The sequence below is a fragment of the Dendropsophus ebraccatus genome, chromosome 4 (genome assembly GCF_027789765.1).
Source record: "Dendropsophus ebraccatus isolate aDenEbr1 chromosome 4, aDenEbr1.pat, whole genome shotgun sequence".
NCBI lineage: Eukaryota > Metazoa > Chordata > Amphibia > Anura > Hylidae > Dendropsophus > Dendropsophus ebraccatus.
In genome coordinates, this window is record NC_091457.1 from 67,421,704 (window position 1) to 67,437,802 (window position 16,099).

Here is a 16,099-nt window from a genome sequence, read left to right on the forward strand (position 1 = left end):
ACATTGTATTAGAGAATAATACATGAATTTTAATTCCCTAATGCTTTAAGTGTACCTGTCATTTTGAACATAAGGTCATAGAGACATGTCACTAGAATGAATGGGGAGAAGCGCATGGTGAAAGCACTTTCCACCCTGCTGTCTGTGTGTGCGACACAAAGAGGTCTTATAGACTTACATTAGGAGTCTGTCTTGGTGCACAGAGCTGCGAAGAGAACGTGCTTAGCAAGCAATCCTCCTGACTTGTTCTACTGAACGGTTTGGGTCTGAACGCCCAGGCCCGACTGATCAAAACGTTCTACATGTATCTACAAGATGCCAAAAGTGACAGTACCTATTTAAGGAGGCTTTTCCAATTAATATGTAGGGAATTGCTATGCTTGGTAGTGCTAGAAAGTAGGCTACACGTAGCCGGGGCTACATGAGACATTTTATCAGCATTTTATATATAAAATAAGAATAAATTACATGACAAATCACAGCATGGTCTGTTTGCTATGGCCCACTGACTATGGCTCTAATTGCTGTAACTATGTTGCATAGGTGGCTTTTATGTATCAATAGTCTGTTGTAACCAACTGTAGCCACAAGATGTTTAGATTTAGCTTAATATTGCTACCAAATCTAAAGCTGGCTGAATAAAGGGTATTCCCTAACACAGACATGTCTGCCTTGTCTGCAAGATAGGTAGAGATGAGCGAACCGGGTTCGGGTTCGAGTCGATGCAAAGCCGAACGTTCGGTATTTCATTAGCGGTGGCTGCTGAACTTGGATAAAGCTCTAAGGTTGTCTGGAAAACATAGATACAGCCAATGACTATATCCATGATTTCCACATAGCCTTAGGGCTTTATCCAACTTCAACAGCCACCGCTAATCAAATGCCGAAAGTTCGGGTTTGGATCGACTCGAGCATGCTCGAGGTACGCTCATCTCTAAAGATAGGCCATAAATGTTTGATGGATATGAGTTCCCTTTTCTGAGACTTGCACATATTTCTGGAATATTCCCCACATAAACTTGATCTTGTCCAGCCTGTGGCAGACAAGTGGCCTGTATTTCAAAAACAGCCAAGGACAATGTTTTACACTTCACTTTTCCTCAACTACCACAAAAGTAAATGAGAGCTGCGGAAATAGTGTAGCTCATGGTGCTATGAGGTTTCTGTAAATTATGAAAACAGCATAGCTCAGAGTTAGAGATGAGCGAATTTACAGTAATAAAGAAGCAAAATGCTTCTTTATCTCAGAAATCTGCTTAGCAACCGGCTCCCTTTTAACTCACTGCCGCTCCTCCCCGGTGTTGGGTAGAACTGGATCCTGTTCTGCGAAACTGGGAGAAGTTTTCCCAGCACCCGGGGAGGAGCCGCACAGAGCAGCAATCAGTTAAAAAGGCAGCAGGCTGATAAGCAGATTAGTTATTACTGTAAATTTTGAAAATCTCAGTTATTTCTATGGCAGTTATGGAAATTGCATAAAACAGCCTGATGTTTTGATAATCCTGGCCACCTCTGAGAGCCATACCCAGACCAAAGTGGCATGTTTTAGTAACAGAGGAAGGTGCCATGAGTGGGATCTGTGTCTATCAGACATTTACAGCATACCCGATGAATGTGCCATGAATGTCTGTGATGGGAACACTTCCTTTAAAAAGAACCTGTAAGGACACTGTCCCCAGAATGTGACAGGTAAGGAGGTCAGTGTTCTGTTCTGGGGCCAGTGTGTGCAGATCTGGGGACCTTACAAGTTGTATTTAACTGTCTATAGAAGGTACTTGAAGCTGGCAATGTATTAAAAATTGGATTCCTATTCAGACCTGAAAAGGGATCATCATAGAACCACTTGCAAAACTTCCTGAATGTTCCACTAAACCTTCTGTTAAACATTTGAGGAGCACAAACGTTAAATCTAATTTAAAGGCAGCAAAATATACATTCCTAGTACACACTAATACAAGAGAGTAGAATAAACCTAAGCAAAAAGTGTATATTTCTTTTAGGCAAGCCACTACAAAAATACAGTACTACAAAATTATACTGTGATGTCTATCTCTAAATAAATTTTACCTTGTTTGCTTTCTCACAAAAAAACTAGAGGATTTCTTCATTGCATCACAATGGTCCATATATTGAAGACAAGACATTATTTGTGTATCATGAGGCCTCTCATTGTAACCTGTGCTCAGGTCAGATTTCTTGGGTTTATTTCTACATTTTAAATGAAAAATTATAAGAAGAAAATAGGTCACACTTTAACATTAGGCTTCACCAATGTATTAATTGATTAGCAACACTATGGAGGCAACCATTGTGTGGCTTCAGAAAATATTTCAAGAACTGCATCTACAGAAATATGTGATTTTATTGTAATAGTAATGTTAGCAGTTTCCAGGGACTGACAGATTGATCATGTAGTGTCACACAATGTATATGTACCGCTAATATAATGCCTGCCCTCAAACATGGGCATTGCCAAATAATACCTACAGAATCCAATAAAACAAGGCTGTAGTGGTCTATAGCTGTTAACTGGGGGTTGCTTATTTTATCTTAATAACAAGATAAACTCAAATTAGAGGCATTGTAATAATAAACTAACAATTAGTGAACTTGTGGATACAGTTATGCTCACTGTATATTATTCGTGGAGGCAGAAGCAGCACAACTTATCCTCCTGACTCCTTAGAAGGGGTCGTTTTTTGGGATCTGCAGGAAATTATGCTATTTATTAGGAATAGATCTGGGGCAGGAAATTTTTGTAGGCACTGAATAGCATCTTAAAAATCCTTTAAGATGCCATTGGGCTTTTAAACAATTTTCAGTAATATAAAAAGATAGTTCAAGTACAATCTAAGAAAAATAAAATCTCTCTTGCATTAATATTTTGCATCACAAATCTCCTTCATCACAAAGCCTTAGGCAGATCACAAATTGATCTGCCTAGGGCTTCAGATCGGAGATCGGTTGTGGTTAACCTGAAGTACAAGAGAAATGACTTATTTAATAAGTTGGGCATAGACAAGTGGTAGAGAGGAAACAAATATAATAAACATTGTAAAACATACAACGTATTTAATAAAATTAAAGGAAAAATGCATTTCTTTGATGCAAGGAAAAAAAACAAAAAACAGGTTTCATTCATAAAAAAAAAGAAAACAATGTAGTCCTGCACATGTAAGTCCATATGCTAATTGGTAAATGTAGCAAAGTTCATTCTGGATAAGGCTTTTCAGGACACATAAAAGAAATCTGGTTGTTTACTTCAGCCACGTTTAGAAGCTTAAAGAGAACCAATCACAGAAGAATTTTTTTTTTATTCCTTAATTCTATTTAAATTACTTTTATATTAATATTTGTAAATAGAATACATTTTTTGGCCTCATTTTTAATTTATTCATGTTTCTCTTCACTGTCACGCGCCGGCTCTTTTTAAAAAAGAGCCGGCGCGTGACAGGAAGCTCCCGGCATGCAGAGCGGCAGGAACAGTTCCCATGAGCCCTTGCCCGCCGCTCTGTAAATACAAAATGATCTCGCGCTATACAGCACGAGATCGCTGTGTATAGCTGTCCTAATGAAACCTATTAGTTTACTTATGAAGATACAGACTGCCTTTGTAGTCTGTATCTTATACTTAACCTAATCCTGTGTAGCGGTGTAGTGCGGCCGGGCGCCATCTTGATGACTGGAATGCACCGCTGGAACGCAAATTACGTCATCAAGATGGCGCCCGGCCTTACTGCACTGCTACAGAGGAGTAGGTAAAGTATAAGATACAGACTGCAAAGGCAGTCTGTATCTTTATCTCCATGAAGTTTACTTATAAAGGTACAGACTGCCTACTCCAGTATAGTGGTGTAGTATTGCTGGGCGCCGCCATCTTGATGACGTCATTTGCGTGCCAGCGCTGGAACGCACTACTGGAACGCAAGTGACGTCATCAAGATGATGGCGCCCGGCAATACTACACCACTATAAAGGATTAGGTAAAGTATAAGATACAGACTGCAAAGGCAGTCTGTATGTTAATGAGTAGACTTAGGAAGAGAGAAACTTAATTATAGGGACAGTTAATTTCAGGTGATAGGTTCTCTTTAATGTAAGGTATACAGTATAACTTCAGTAAACTGCTAACGCAACATAGGTGGTGATGTGGTTAATGGTTCTTCCCCGTATACTGTTTCCTTATATTTAAAAGCACATACAAACAAGTTATGGGAGCACAGACAGACAGCTCTGCTACTCATCTATTTTAGAGAACAATGGCTGATAAAAATGAAGATGGACTAAATTATATTTTTCAAAGGGGTCAGCTGAAGGTATTTTATGGTGCCAGCAAAGTTGTGCACTGCTGCCATGCTCATTGAATCTGATAGCAAGCTATGGTTTATGAATCTGGATGGTGGTACTGGACCAGCTTTGCTTCTGGTGGTAAGTCAACCTGTTTAACACAAACACTTCATTGCATTGTGGTTTGCACTGTACTGCAATGTGTTTTTGGTAATCCATTTGGTAGTCCCATTCCCAAAATGTGCAGCAACTGCCGATGTCACAAAAAAACCTTTAGTTTTGATTGGCTGGGGTATGTGTGTTCAAACCCCAAATAAAAGATAGACCTGCGAAAAGCCTGTGGTTTTGTGCTTCACTCCAGCTTGCTGCTATTGTTGTTTCTTTGCAAGAGACAGCTTCCATAGAAGCTTACAATAAAGACCATCTCCTGCAGATGGATGGAAGAAAGCAGTGAGCTCAATTGAGCAATTGTTTTTTTTTTTTTTTTTAAGTGACAGTACCCATTTGAATAAAGTATACTTGGGGACTAGGGAATGGTCAATGGATACCTTCAAAACACAGAGGAGAGCAAAATGAGACCTAACATGTATGAAACAACCTGACACATTGAAAAATTACAGACCTATTCTCTGATTGTACCTTTGCATACATTTTTAATGTTTTGGGTGGTTTTCTCCTTGAATAAATGCAAAAAACACCATTTATGTTTACTTATCAAGCAAAAGGTGTCCATGACATTTCATGTAACATGACTCCCTTTTAGTCCAGTTTTTGATGGTAAACATGGAAAAACATATTTCCATACAGTCTGCATTAATATTATTATCTTATTAATGATATGGGTGACACCCCAAAGGGGGAAATCATTTGATCTCTACCCATTTAGGACAAAAATTAAATAAATTATTTCATCTGGCTACATGACCAAACTGGAAAACAAAAACAAAACCTAAACAGCAGAACCAACTATATACACAAATCATCCAATATGTAAGTACAAGGAAGAAATAATAAAAAAAATAGATACAAAGTGCAATTCTCACATTATTACTTCAACTATGTTTTTGAATGTTTGTGTCATTGTATGGTAAGTGAAACGACTCTCACAGTAAGGAATTCTGCTCAAAAGAAGGTGCTTTGTGGTACATGGAATGTTAGAATTTCATAGAGATGGTAGTTACATTATTGAGTACATAATATCTGCTTTCAGATAGCCTATACCACTTAATATGACTTAACAAAAAAAAATAAAAAATAGGTGGAAGCAGTAGGACAGATTCCGTAGAATACCTCATTGCATAATTCTGGGCACCTTCACAACAGTGTCCCAAACCTCATTCAAGGTTATCCCAGGTGCCAAGGTGGAAGTGGGAAGAAACCCCTTCGTCTAGTCTGACTGCAGTTGGAATCAGACTTCATAAATTTTGTCCTGTAAATAGCTGAATAAAGAGTCCAGGCCTTTAGGGGAGCTCCAGAGCTGTTTCAACATCTGACACTCTCGCTCGTTCACGTCTTCCAGTACAGATTTGAGAAAGCTTCTCACTAGACATTTGGATTCCTCTAATACCTGAAAGACAAAGGGGTGCCTTATTTTTACATAGCACATAGCACATAGACACAACTAAAAATATTTCAGATGTCCATTTCATTCATAACACTTATTGTGAGTGACCACCACTTTTTGAATCACACTCACCTATAATACTACTTGAAATGTGATAAAATTGCATTTTATGTAAGTGGATTGTTTGTAAATACAATTCATAACATTAAAACCAGGTGAAATTAATACCTCATGAGAATGTCTTCTGTCAGCAAGCTGAATGGCCAGAAACTAACATGTTCGAAGCAGGAAATGACATGGCTAAGGATTAAAATTGGGCGGGCATACTTGGAAGCTGTTTAAATAACAGACAGCTGAACGAAAACGCCTGGTTACTCAAAAAATACTCGACTGGGTAAGAGCATCTCCAAAACGGCAGGTCTTGTACGGTGTTTGCTGTATGAAGTAGATGAAAAGTGGAGGGCGAACGGTTTGGGTTTGGCATTCAACCACTGCAGCCACAGGAAGTCAAAAGCCAAGTGTTCTGGTTTGGAGAATGTTGCGGAACCCAAACACTATGAATCGGCAACATCGGTTGCCCACGTTACTCATGCACATGGGCAGCATAGGCTAGCCTGTCTGGTCCAAGTGCACAAAAAAAGTTACTGTGGTGCAAATCACTGATAAGGTTAAAGGGGTTGTCCTGGGAGCAGAGTACAGTTGATGCCTTTATCTCCCTGGCTCTTCTACTACATCTCAGAAGTATACCTTCCAAGGGAGGAGGTGTGTATTATAACATGCAGGCACAATGTTGCCTGCATGTAATGATAATTTCTACACTGAAATAAGGGAATTAGTGTTAACTTTTTTTTCCATTTGATTACTGTAGGGACAGGGTGCATGGTGTGAAGAGAACACTTCCCAGAATGCAAACTGCAAAAACAAGCTCTAAACGTAGGACTAGCAAGGAATTCTTTCTGGATATCAGCTCCTGAGCCAGGGAAAGGTAGCTGAGGATTTTAAATGGTTAGCAGAGAGAAAAAAAAACTAATCAGAGTAGTGCCTGGATAAGTCAGTCACCTTTTTGGAAGATACATTTACAGAAGCAAGGTGTAGGCAGAGAATCATGGACAGGAAAATAGAAGCATGCATTTCTAGTTTTTTTTTTTTAACATGCTGAGACAAAAAAAAAAAAAAAAAGGCTGCCCAGATATTGGGGTTCCACTAACAACCCTAAACGCAAAAGTATTTTTTTTTTTTTAATAAAAAATAATATTTAATGTTTAGGGACTGAGTTAATAAGTATCTTGGTATTTTTTTTTACATTTGACCATCAGACAACCAAATGAAATACAGATTTATATACAGAATATAAGGCTTGAGTCAGCAAAGACATGTTATGAAATTGGGGGGAAAGAACATAAGTTGCCAGTGTAAAAGTTTCCAATGTTATAAAACCAATATAATGTCATATATTGATCTTTTACAGCCTCACTGCCTGTGGTGGTAGATATAACAGACCTATTTATTTACAAACTAAATTTAAAGAAAGGGATTTATTAAAAACATTGTATAACACAATGGTTTTATGTAATCCCGGCTAGTGCACTGGCACATTGGATTTATGAGGAGGTGCATTTGTCTGAGCTGCCTGTGCACCCTTAGGCCCAGTTCACACTGAGCAAAAACAGCAATATCCCGCTGTGCTCAGTGTCCTGCAGTATCTGTATGGGAGGGCGCAAGCGCCTACACTTCCTCCCCTCTCCGCTAAAAGAATGGACATGTCAACTCTTTGAGCGGAGAGTGGTGGCAGTGGATGCGCTTGCCCTCCCATAGAGATGTTACAGGACACTGAGCACGGTGGGATTCCGAGGCGGAGAGCTCCGCCGTGAAATTCCACAGTTTTTACTCAGTGTGAACTGGGCCTAACAGAGCTGGGCAGGCATAAGCTATATTTGTCTCAGGCAAAAAAAAAAAAAAAAAAAAGCGAACCCTCTTACCACAGCACTGCAGGCAGCCATTTCTTTTACTCGGAGCATAACCTCCTGACTGAATGTTGTAGGCCAGAATACCTGGGATACCAGCCCTCTGCTACATGCCTCTTGTGCTGTGAGCTTCCTTCCACAGAACAGCATCTCATTTGCCTGAAGGACAAAGCTTTTATGACTACTATCCAACAATTTACATGTAATATATCTAAATAAGTTATTAAATTACCCACTTCCATACCCCAAACCTTCCATTATCTATTACATTAGGATATTGATGTTTCAGCTGCAAAATTCTGCTCAGAATAGGGCTATGTTCACACGTCGTAAGAGACCAGCCGTTCCGTAACCCCGCCGGGTCACGGAACGGCCGGTCTCTCAAAAGATCATCCCGGATGATCTTTATGGCCGCAGAGTTCTGATGCGGGTGTAATGGCCCAGTCCGGTATATATTGTCAGGTGTCTGGAGGTATATTCAGTGGTACAAATGTTATTACAGTTTCCATAGCAACCCACAAGGAGAATATTGATTGGTCAATTAATATGTTTGTATACAAGTGTTGAGCTTGATCAGTGCTCCTCCCCTGCAACCGATCAGACTCTAGTAATTGGCCAGGTAAAAAGCTGGCTCCGCCCACCTTCTACCCAGAGGGCTGTGCGGATCTTGACAGTTGACAGTTGGTAGTCTGGCTTGGCCAGTCACATCTAACCTCAGCAATCCTGTCAGGCTTGAGGTTCAGTCTCCTAACCTGTTTCCAGGCAGTTATAAGTAGGGCTGGGTGATATGGCCAAAAATTAAAATCTCGATTTTTAAAAATTTTTGGACGATTCTCGATTTAAATCTCGATTTTTTTTTCTTTTAGCTAAATAAACAGAACATTTTTCTCCCTGCAGTGTCAGATACTATTTTAGTGATGTTTGAGACAACTATATTGCTTCCCAGTGTACCAGTGCTCCTAATGTGCCCCCATGTAGTAGACAAGCCCTCTCTGCACCACTCTGTGCCCCATATAATAGTTTTCCCAAATATGTGCCCTATGTACTCTGTGCCCCATATGGTATAGGAGATCATCTTTGTGCCTCCATCTAGGCAGGGAGTAGTAGTGGAGGTATAGTGGATAAGGGGTGTAGTAGTACAGGAACAGATGAGGGGTGTATTAGTAGTAGTACAGATGAGGGGTGCAGTAGTAGTAGTACAGGTACAGATGAGGGTCAGGGACATAGCTAAGAGCATGGGGCAGACTGGGGGGAGGGGGATGGCAAAGCATGGAGCACACTGGGGGGGGGGGTCATGGGGCACACTGGGGGGGAGCATGGGGCACACTGGTGGGGAGCATGGGGCACACTAGGAGGGGCATGGGGCACACTGGGGGGGGGGAGCATGGGGCACACTGGGGGGGGAGCATGGGGCACACTGGGGGGGGAGCATGGGGTACACTGGGGGGAAGCATGGGGCACACTGGGGGGAGCATGGGGCACACTGGGGGGAGCATGGGGCACACTGGGGGGAGCATGGGGCACACGGGGGGGAGCATGGGGCACACGGGGGGGAGCATGGGGCACACTGGGGGGAGCATGGGGCACACTGGGGGGAGCATGGGGCACACTGGGGGGAGCATGGGGCACACTGGGGGGAGCATGGGGCACACTGGGGGGAGCAGGGGCCACACTGGGCGGAGCATGGGGCACACTGGGGGGAGCATGGGGCACACTGGGGGGAGCATGGGGCACACTGGGGGGAGCATGGGGCACACTGGGGGGAGCATGGGGCACACTGGGGGGAGCATGAGGCACACTGGGTGGGGGGGAGCATGAGGCAGACTGGGTGGGGGAAAGCATGCATGGAACAAACTGGGGGGGTAGCATGCATGGGGCACACTGAGGGGAGGGGGAGCATGCATGAGGCACACTGGGGGAGAATGCATGAGGCACACTGGGGGGAGGGGGAGCATGCATGGGGCACACTGGGGGAGGGGGAGCATGCATGAGGCACACTGGGGGAGGGGGAGCATGCATGGGGCACACTGGGGGAGGGGGAGCATGCATGGGGCACACTGGGGGAGGGGGAGCATGCATGGGGCACACTGGGGGAGGGGGAGCATGCATGAGGCACACTGGGGGGAGGGGGAGAATGCATGAGGCACACTGGGGGGAGGGGGAGAATGCATGAGGCACACAGGGAGGGGGAGCATGCATGAGGCACACAGGGAGGGGGAGCATGCATGAGGCATACTGGGGGGAGGGGGAGAATGCATGAGGCACACGGGGGAGGGGGAGCATGCATGAGGCACACTGGGGGGAGCATGCATAAGGCACACTGGGGGAGCATGCATGGGGCACACTGGGGGGGGAGCATGCATGGGGCACACTGGGGGGGGAGCATGCATAAGGCACACTGGGGGAGCATGCATGGGGCACACGGGGGGGGGGGAAGCATGCATAAGGCACACTGGGGGAGCATGCATGGGGCACACTGGGGGGGAGCATGCATGGGGCACACTGGGGGAGCATGCATGGGGCACACTGGGGGAGGGGGAGCATGCATGGGGGCACACTGGGGGGAGGGGGAGCATGCATAAGGCACACTGGGGGGAGGGGGAGCATGCATGGGGCACACTGGGGGGGGAGCATGCATAAGGCACACTGGGGGAGCATGCATGGGGCACACTGGGGGGAGGTGGAGCATGCATGGGGCACACTGGGGGGAGGAGGAGCATGCATCGGGCACGCATGGGGCAGACCTGGGGGAGCATGGGGCAGATCGGGGGGTGAATTGGGCAGACCTGGGGGAGCACAGGGAAGATCGGTGGGAGCATGGGGCAGAAGGGAACATACCTGGTGTACCCCCTCTGCCCGGGCGCTCACCTCCGGCACTTACGCTCTCCTCCCGCCCGCACATACTCCCCGCAGCTGACCCGCCCCCATAGCGGAATGAATATCACCTCGCAGCCGCACATGGAGGTCCTCGGAGGAGGCTGCAGGGACTGAAGCATCGGGTGATAGTGTCGCTGTGGTACAGCTCCAGTAACCTCAGCAACACTATCACCCGATGCTTCAGTCCCTGCAGCCTCCTCTCCGGGGACCTCCATGTGTGGCCGGGAGGGAGCGCGTGTACACATCCAGCTATGGGGGCGGGGGCATAGGGCGCTACTGGCCGCTCTGCATAGACTGCTGGGCGCTCTCGCTCCTCTCACTGTTTCAGTAGCTGGAGGATGCGAGCAGCCCGCCCGCTCGCCCGCATCTAATGATTTTTTTTTTTTTATTCGATTTTCGATTTAACAAAAAAATCAAATCGATTCTCAAATTCTAGGCGAATTAATCGAATTAATTCGATTAATCGCCCAGCCCTAGTTATAAGGATTATTATGTGTCCTTAAAGTCTCAGTAGGACATTCTCTGCATTTATTAGTGGCTGCTGTCGGATTGGTGAAGTGTTAGAGGGTCTCCCATTCACTGTCCATATCTTCATGGCTCTCAAGTCAGTGTGTTCATGCGTCTTCCTCCTGCTTGCTAGTGAGCGTTGACAGTCATTTCTTTCAAGTCAGTAACTTCCAGTATCTATTCACACGTAACTTATAAAGGCTGGAAACCGCAAAGTCCCTGGAACAGGTCTGTCTACACTATTCCTGTAATCCTATCTATCTACCAAGTCCAAGTTATAGTAACCAAGGTAACCCCCCTGGAGCTAAGGACTCTAATCAAGCCAACATATATTCATCAGATGCCCCTGTATTGGATTGTATATAGTTATTCTTCAGGTAAAGTTTCCATACACTTGCGCCGCTACTGTGTAAAGACTTTTATTAAAGATATTCCCCTGTGTATATGCTGAGAGGAGAAGGGCCCTGGCACCCTCGGACCCCACCGTGACAGGAAGGTTACAAAAGATGAGCCCTAAGGTTGCACTACACCACCCAGCAACAACCCCTCAGTACCCATCTGTGCGCGCCCGCATCAGAACTCCCCACAGCACACTATGAAGCGAGCGGCCAGATCCGCTCGCTCCATAGTGTGTACGGACATGGATTTCTACGGCCGCTATTCACTGAATAGCGGCCGCAGAAAACTGACATGGCAGTTGTTTACAGCGCCGCTAGGGATCCCAGCCGGAGCGTATACTATGTGTATACGCTCCGGCCGGGATCCCATAAACAGCAATGCAACGTATATTCTCGTAATAATGACGTCCGTTGTACAACGCCCGTGATTTTACGAAAATATACGTTGTGTGAACATAGCCTAGATCTGTATTCACCCCTACTACTAGCTCAAATAATTGTTCTATTTTTTTAGCTACTCCCCCACTTCAACATTCCCTTAAAAGGGACCCCAAATGTTACTAAAGCAAAGATATTACATGATAAAAAAAAACTTAGTAGTTGGAAAAAAACCATGTTAAATGTCAAGAGAAATTGATCACAATGATAAAAAGCATTACCTAATGAATCAATAGAACAAATAGGAGCTGTAATAGTATATATGTTTGTGGAGTTATTTCCTGTATTATAAAAAGCAGTTAGATGGGAAAGGGAATTAATGGTGAACTCACCAGAGCAACACCAAGTATCTGAGGAAAAGTGTACGAGGAACAGCCAGCAGGAGTCAGGCGGATAGTAGCATATGGGGTCTGGAACCAAGCTTTTTCACTTGCCCATACTATATCACACAGAGGTAAGATGGAAGCCCCTAGGCCAAGGGCTGGGCCATTGATGGCCACCACAATTGGTTTCTTAAACTGGATAAATGCCTTTACAAAATCCCTTTAAAGACATAAGAAACAAAAGCTGGCTTTAGCAATACAACTTTACATTACATTTAGCAATACCACGTTACAATAAATTAACAATGGGAAAGGCCCTCCTTTAGGGTAATGTACATATGTAGGTACTAGATAGTATACACTATTGTGACTGATAACAATTACAACCAGTTTTAATGACTCTAGCACAAAACAGCACATTTGAGTGATGTTTCTGTTCATGATTTTGGAAAAAACAGGTGACAACCCCTGTGGCAGCTGTATCTGTGCCCACAATCACTGGTGTTAAGCTTTTCCAAAAAATTGTGTTCATGGCACGGACACATCTCCAAGATGCAGGGCCACTCACAACTTACAGCTGTTCTCTGGGAATACAGGCCTAATGGACAGGTGCCTTACAGGGCATCTCCAATCTCAATGCTCAGGTTAGGTCATCAATATCTGACTAGTGGGGTGCTGACACCTGATGCACCTCTGGTCAGCTGTGGCGGCATGCCGCGGCACCAGGATGCACACAATGTATATCAGCTGAAAGCCTCAGCTGTGTACACTGTGTAGTGCTGTCACCAGGTTACTGCAGCCCATTGCAGCAATCCCCCCCCCCTCAATTCACTTTTATAGGAGCTGAGTTGCAGTAACCCAGCACCACCACCACCACACAGTGTACATAGTGGACGTATCCAGCTGATGTATGCTTAATGCATCAGAGATCTGGGGATTGCCTGAACACCTCGTTGGCACCCCATGATCAGAAACAGATAGTCAATATCTGAAACTGAAAAACCCTTATAATCTAATTTGTACAAGGTTATCCTTAGATCAGAATACATAACTGTAATACCTTATAGCTTCTGCTATTCTCGAGCTTTCCTTTCTTCGGTCTGTAGACAACTTCCCGATAAGGTATGAATAATCCAGACCACTGCAGAAAACACTGCCGACAGCGCTGAGCAGCAGGAGCTTACTGTCATCAGATGAAGCGTTGCATAAAGCCCGTCTGACCTCTTTCATAATCTGAGTAGAAGACATAAATAGAAGGTTACTTTATACACCTCTAGACTATAGTACCCCAAAATTATGACCAATCAGGACTCCTATATCCATTGTGGCCTTTTTTTTTTATTATTTAAGATGGTGGATACCCAAGCTTTGAAACCCATGTTAAGTGCTGGGTCACCAAGTGTTTTGCTGACATCCCAGTATCAGGCTATTTTTGCCCAAGGACTGACTACTACAAATTTAGTACCAGCAAGCTACAAGATAAGAAAAAACTTACTGTAAATTCAGTGACCTACAGTTTGAGGGGCCCCATGGCATAGATAAAAATAATACCCTTTTTGAAGCTAAGGACAGAATTTTCCTGGTAGTCCAAAACATTGTTCACTTTACGCCTTGTCTACTAACAAAACTTCTGTATAAAAAAAAAAACACATCCCTGCAGAATTATTCAACCTTAATTTTAAACACGGACTAGACCATCTATGCTCTAGCATTTCTAGTTCAACTGTGCATGAATAACTATACCCTCTGCTTGAAGATATTGGTCATTCATAAGTAAGGGTATTATCAGGTTCTCCATGTTGGTAACACAGTAATTACATTTGCCTCGCAATATAAGGGAGAAGCTGCTGACAGATTGCTTTACAAATATCATGTTCCTTGTGTGATCACGACAGCGGTTGTTAAGGATCGTAAAAAAATCTCAAGAGTGCCAGTTGTCATGGAAACCCCACTTGTCTTTTAAAGAGATCTTTCATATATTTAGGCCAATTCCCCCTCTTTCATTCAGCCAGTTAAGAACCCAGGTGTGCATGTCCCTTTAAACCCAGAGGTACTGTGCCCTATTATTACCATGCCCCTGGGTTTGTCTCAGCTTTCAAGACTCGTAAATATAAATGTACACTTCTGTGATATCAACCTGTCCAGTTATGAAGCAATGCTGACTGTGAATCAGTGTCTCCTGCTGTTGTGCAAATGCAACAGACAACAGGTAGAAATGATAGGCAAGTGGCAAGACAACCCCTATAAAGTAGCTGTTCTGTAGGTGGTGACCACAGAAAATTTCTCTGTTTTCATTCTTTTTCGCTGTTGTTTTGGCCACTTTTGCATTTTTGTCACTGCTTTTACCCCTAGAAGTAGCATAAGGCGGTGTCTGCAATCCATTGAAGGTGCTCAGGTAGTGCAGCTCATCCAGGATGTCATATCAATGTGAGCTGTGGCAAGAAGGTTTGCTGTGTCTGTCAGCGTAGTGTCCAGAGCATGGAGGAGATACCAGGAGACGTGGAGGGGGCATAGAATAGCAACAACCCAGCTGCAGGACCACTACCTCCTCCTTTATGCAAGAAGGAACAGGAGGAGCAGTGCCAAAGTCCTGCAAAATGACCTCCAGCAAGCCACTAAATATTCATGTGTCTGCTCAAACTGTTAGAAACAGACTATGAGGGCCGAGGTCTACAAATTGGTGTTGAGCTTACAGCCCAACACCGTACATGGTGATTGGCATTTGCCAGAGAACTCCAAGATTGGCATATTCGACACTGGTGCCCTGCACTCTTCATGGATGGTTCATACTGATCACGTAAAAGACATGCCAAGAATCTGGAGACTTGGTGGAGAACATTATGCTGCCTGCAACATCCTAAAGCATAACCAGTTTGGCAGTGGGTCAGTAATGGTGTGGGGAGTTAATTATTTGGAAGGCTGCACAGCCCTTCCTGTGCTAGCCAGTGGTAGCCTGACTGCCATTAGGTACAGGAAAGAGATTCTCAGACCTATTGTGAGACTATATGCAGGTGTAGTGGACTGGCCCGCCCATTCACCAAAACCAAATACAACAGAACACATCTGGGACATCATGTCTCATTCCATCCACCAATACCGCACTGCACCACAGGCTGTCCAGGAGTTGACTGATGCTTTAATCCAGGTGGGGATCCCCCAGGAGAACATTAGCCCCCTCATCAGGAGCAAGTTAATGCATTGTAGAGAAATCATACAGGTATGTGGAGGCCACACACACTACTGAACCTCAATTCGACTGAAGTTGGATCAGCCTGTAATTATAATTTTGAGAATCATTCCAAATCATTCCAGACCTCCATGGTTATTAAGTTTGATTTAAAGTGATCATTGTTATGCATTATTGTTCTTAACACATTCCACTATGTAATCAATAAATATTTGCCACTAGAATATTTCATTCATTAAGATGTAGGATTTTGCCTTTTAGTGTTCTCTTTTTTTTTGAGCAGTGTATTTTTGGTTGTATTTGTTAACAAAAGCTAGATTCCCAAAAATGGCTTATTGTAAATGATGCTTTCCAAATTTTTGCACAATGTCTTCATTGCTTAGAAATGTGCAACTGTTTGTTTCCTTACAAATCCTGAAGAATGCTAAAGCAAGTGTCCTTCATATAATACACTTTGGCCTGCAAGGATCATTTACATAAGTCAACTTAGTCAAAAAAGTTGCCAATTTTTGCGCAGTGTGACTTCAACTAAGAGCACCCTTAAGATGGCCTTTTCA

The 16,099-nt window shown here is 44.0% G+C and overlaps 1 protein-coding gene across 3 annotated transcripts in view; it reads right to left on the reverse strand.

Annotated features, from left to right (window-relative positions):
• Positions 1 to 859: 859 nt before the first annotated feature.
• CDYL2 (chromodomain Y like 2) overlaps positions 860 to 16,099 on the reverse strand; it is a 112,052-nt gene continuing 96,812 nt past the window's right edge. The window contains exons 4-8 of one of the 3 annotated variants that reach the window (XR_011362569.1): positions 13,416 to 13,588; positions 12,365 to 12,575; positions 7,828 to 7,971; positions 5,575 to 5,851; positions 860 to 2,205 (exon numbers count right to left, since the gene is read on the reverse strand). Coding sequence is in view for 2 of the 3 variants with exons in the window: in XM_069966017.1 (XP_069822118.1) it covers positions 5,693 to 5,851; positions 7,828 to 7,971; positions 12,365 to 12,575; positions 13,416 to 13,588 (687 nt within the window). In the remaining variant the exon portion in view is untranslated. Of the gene's footprint in view, positions 2,206 to 3,924; positions 5,852 to 7,827; positions 7,972 to 12,364; positions 12,576 to 13,415; positions 13,589 to 16,099 lie in introns of those variants that run through there. The other 2 variants (XM_069966017.1, XM_069966019.1) reach the window with 2 other exon arrangements.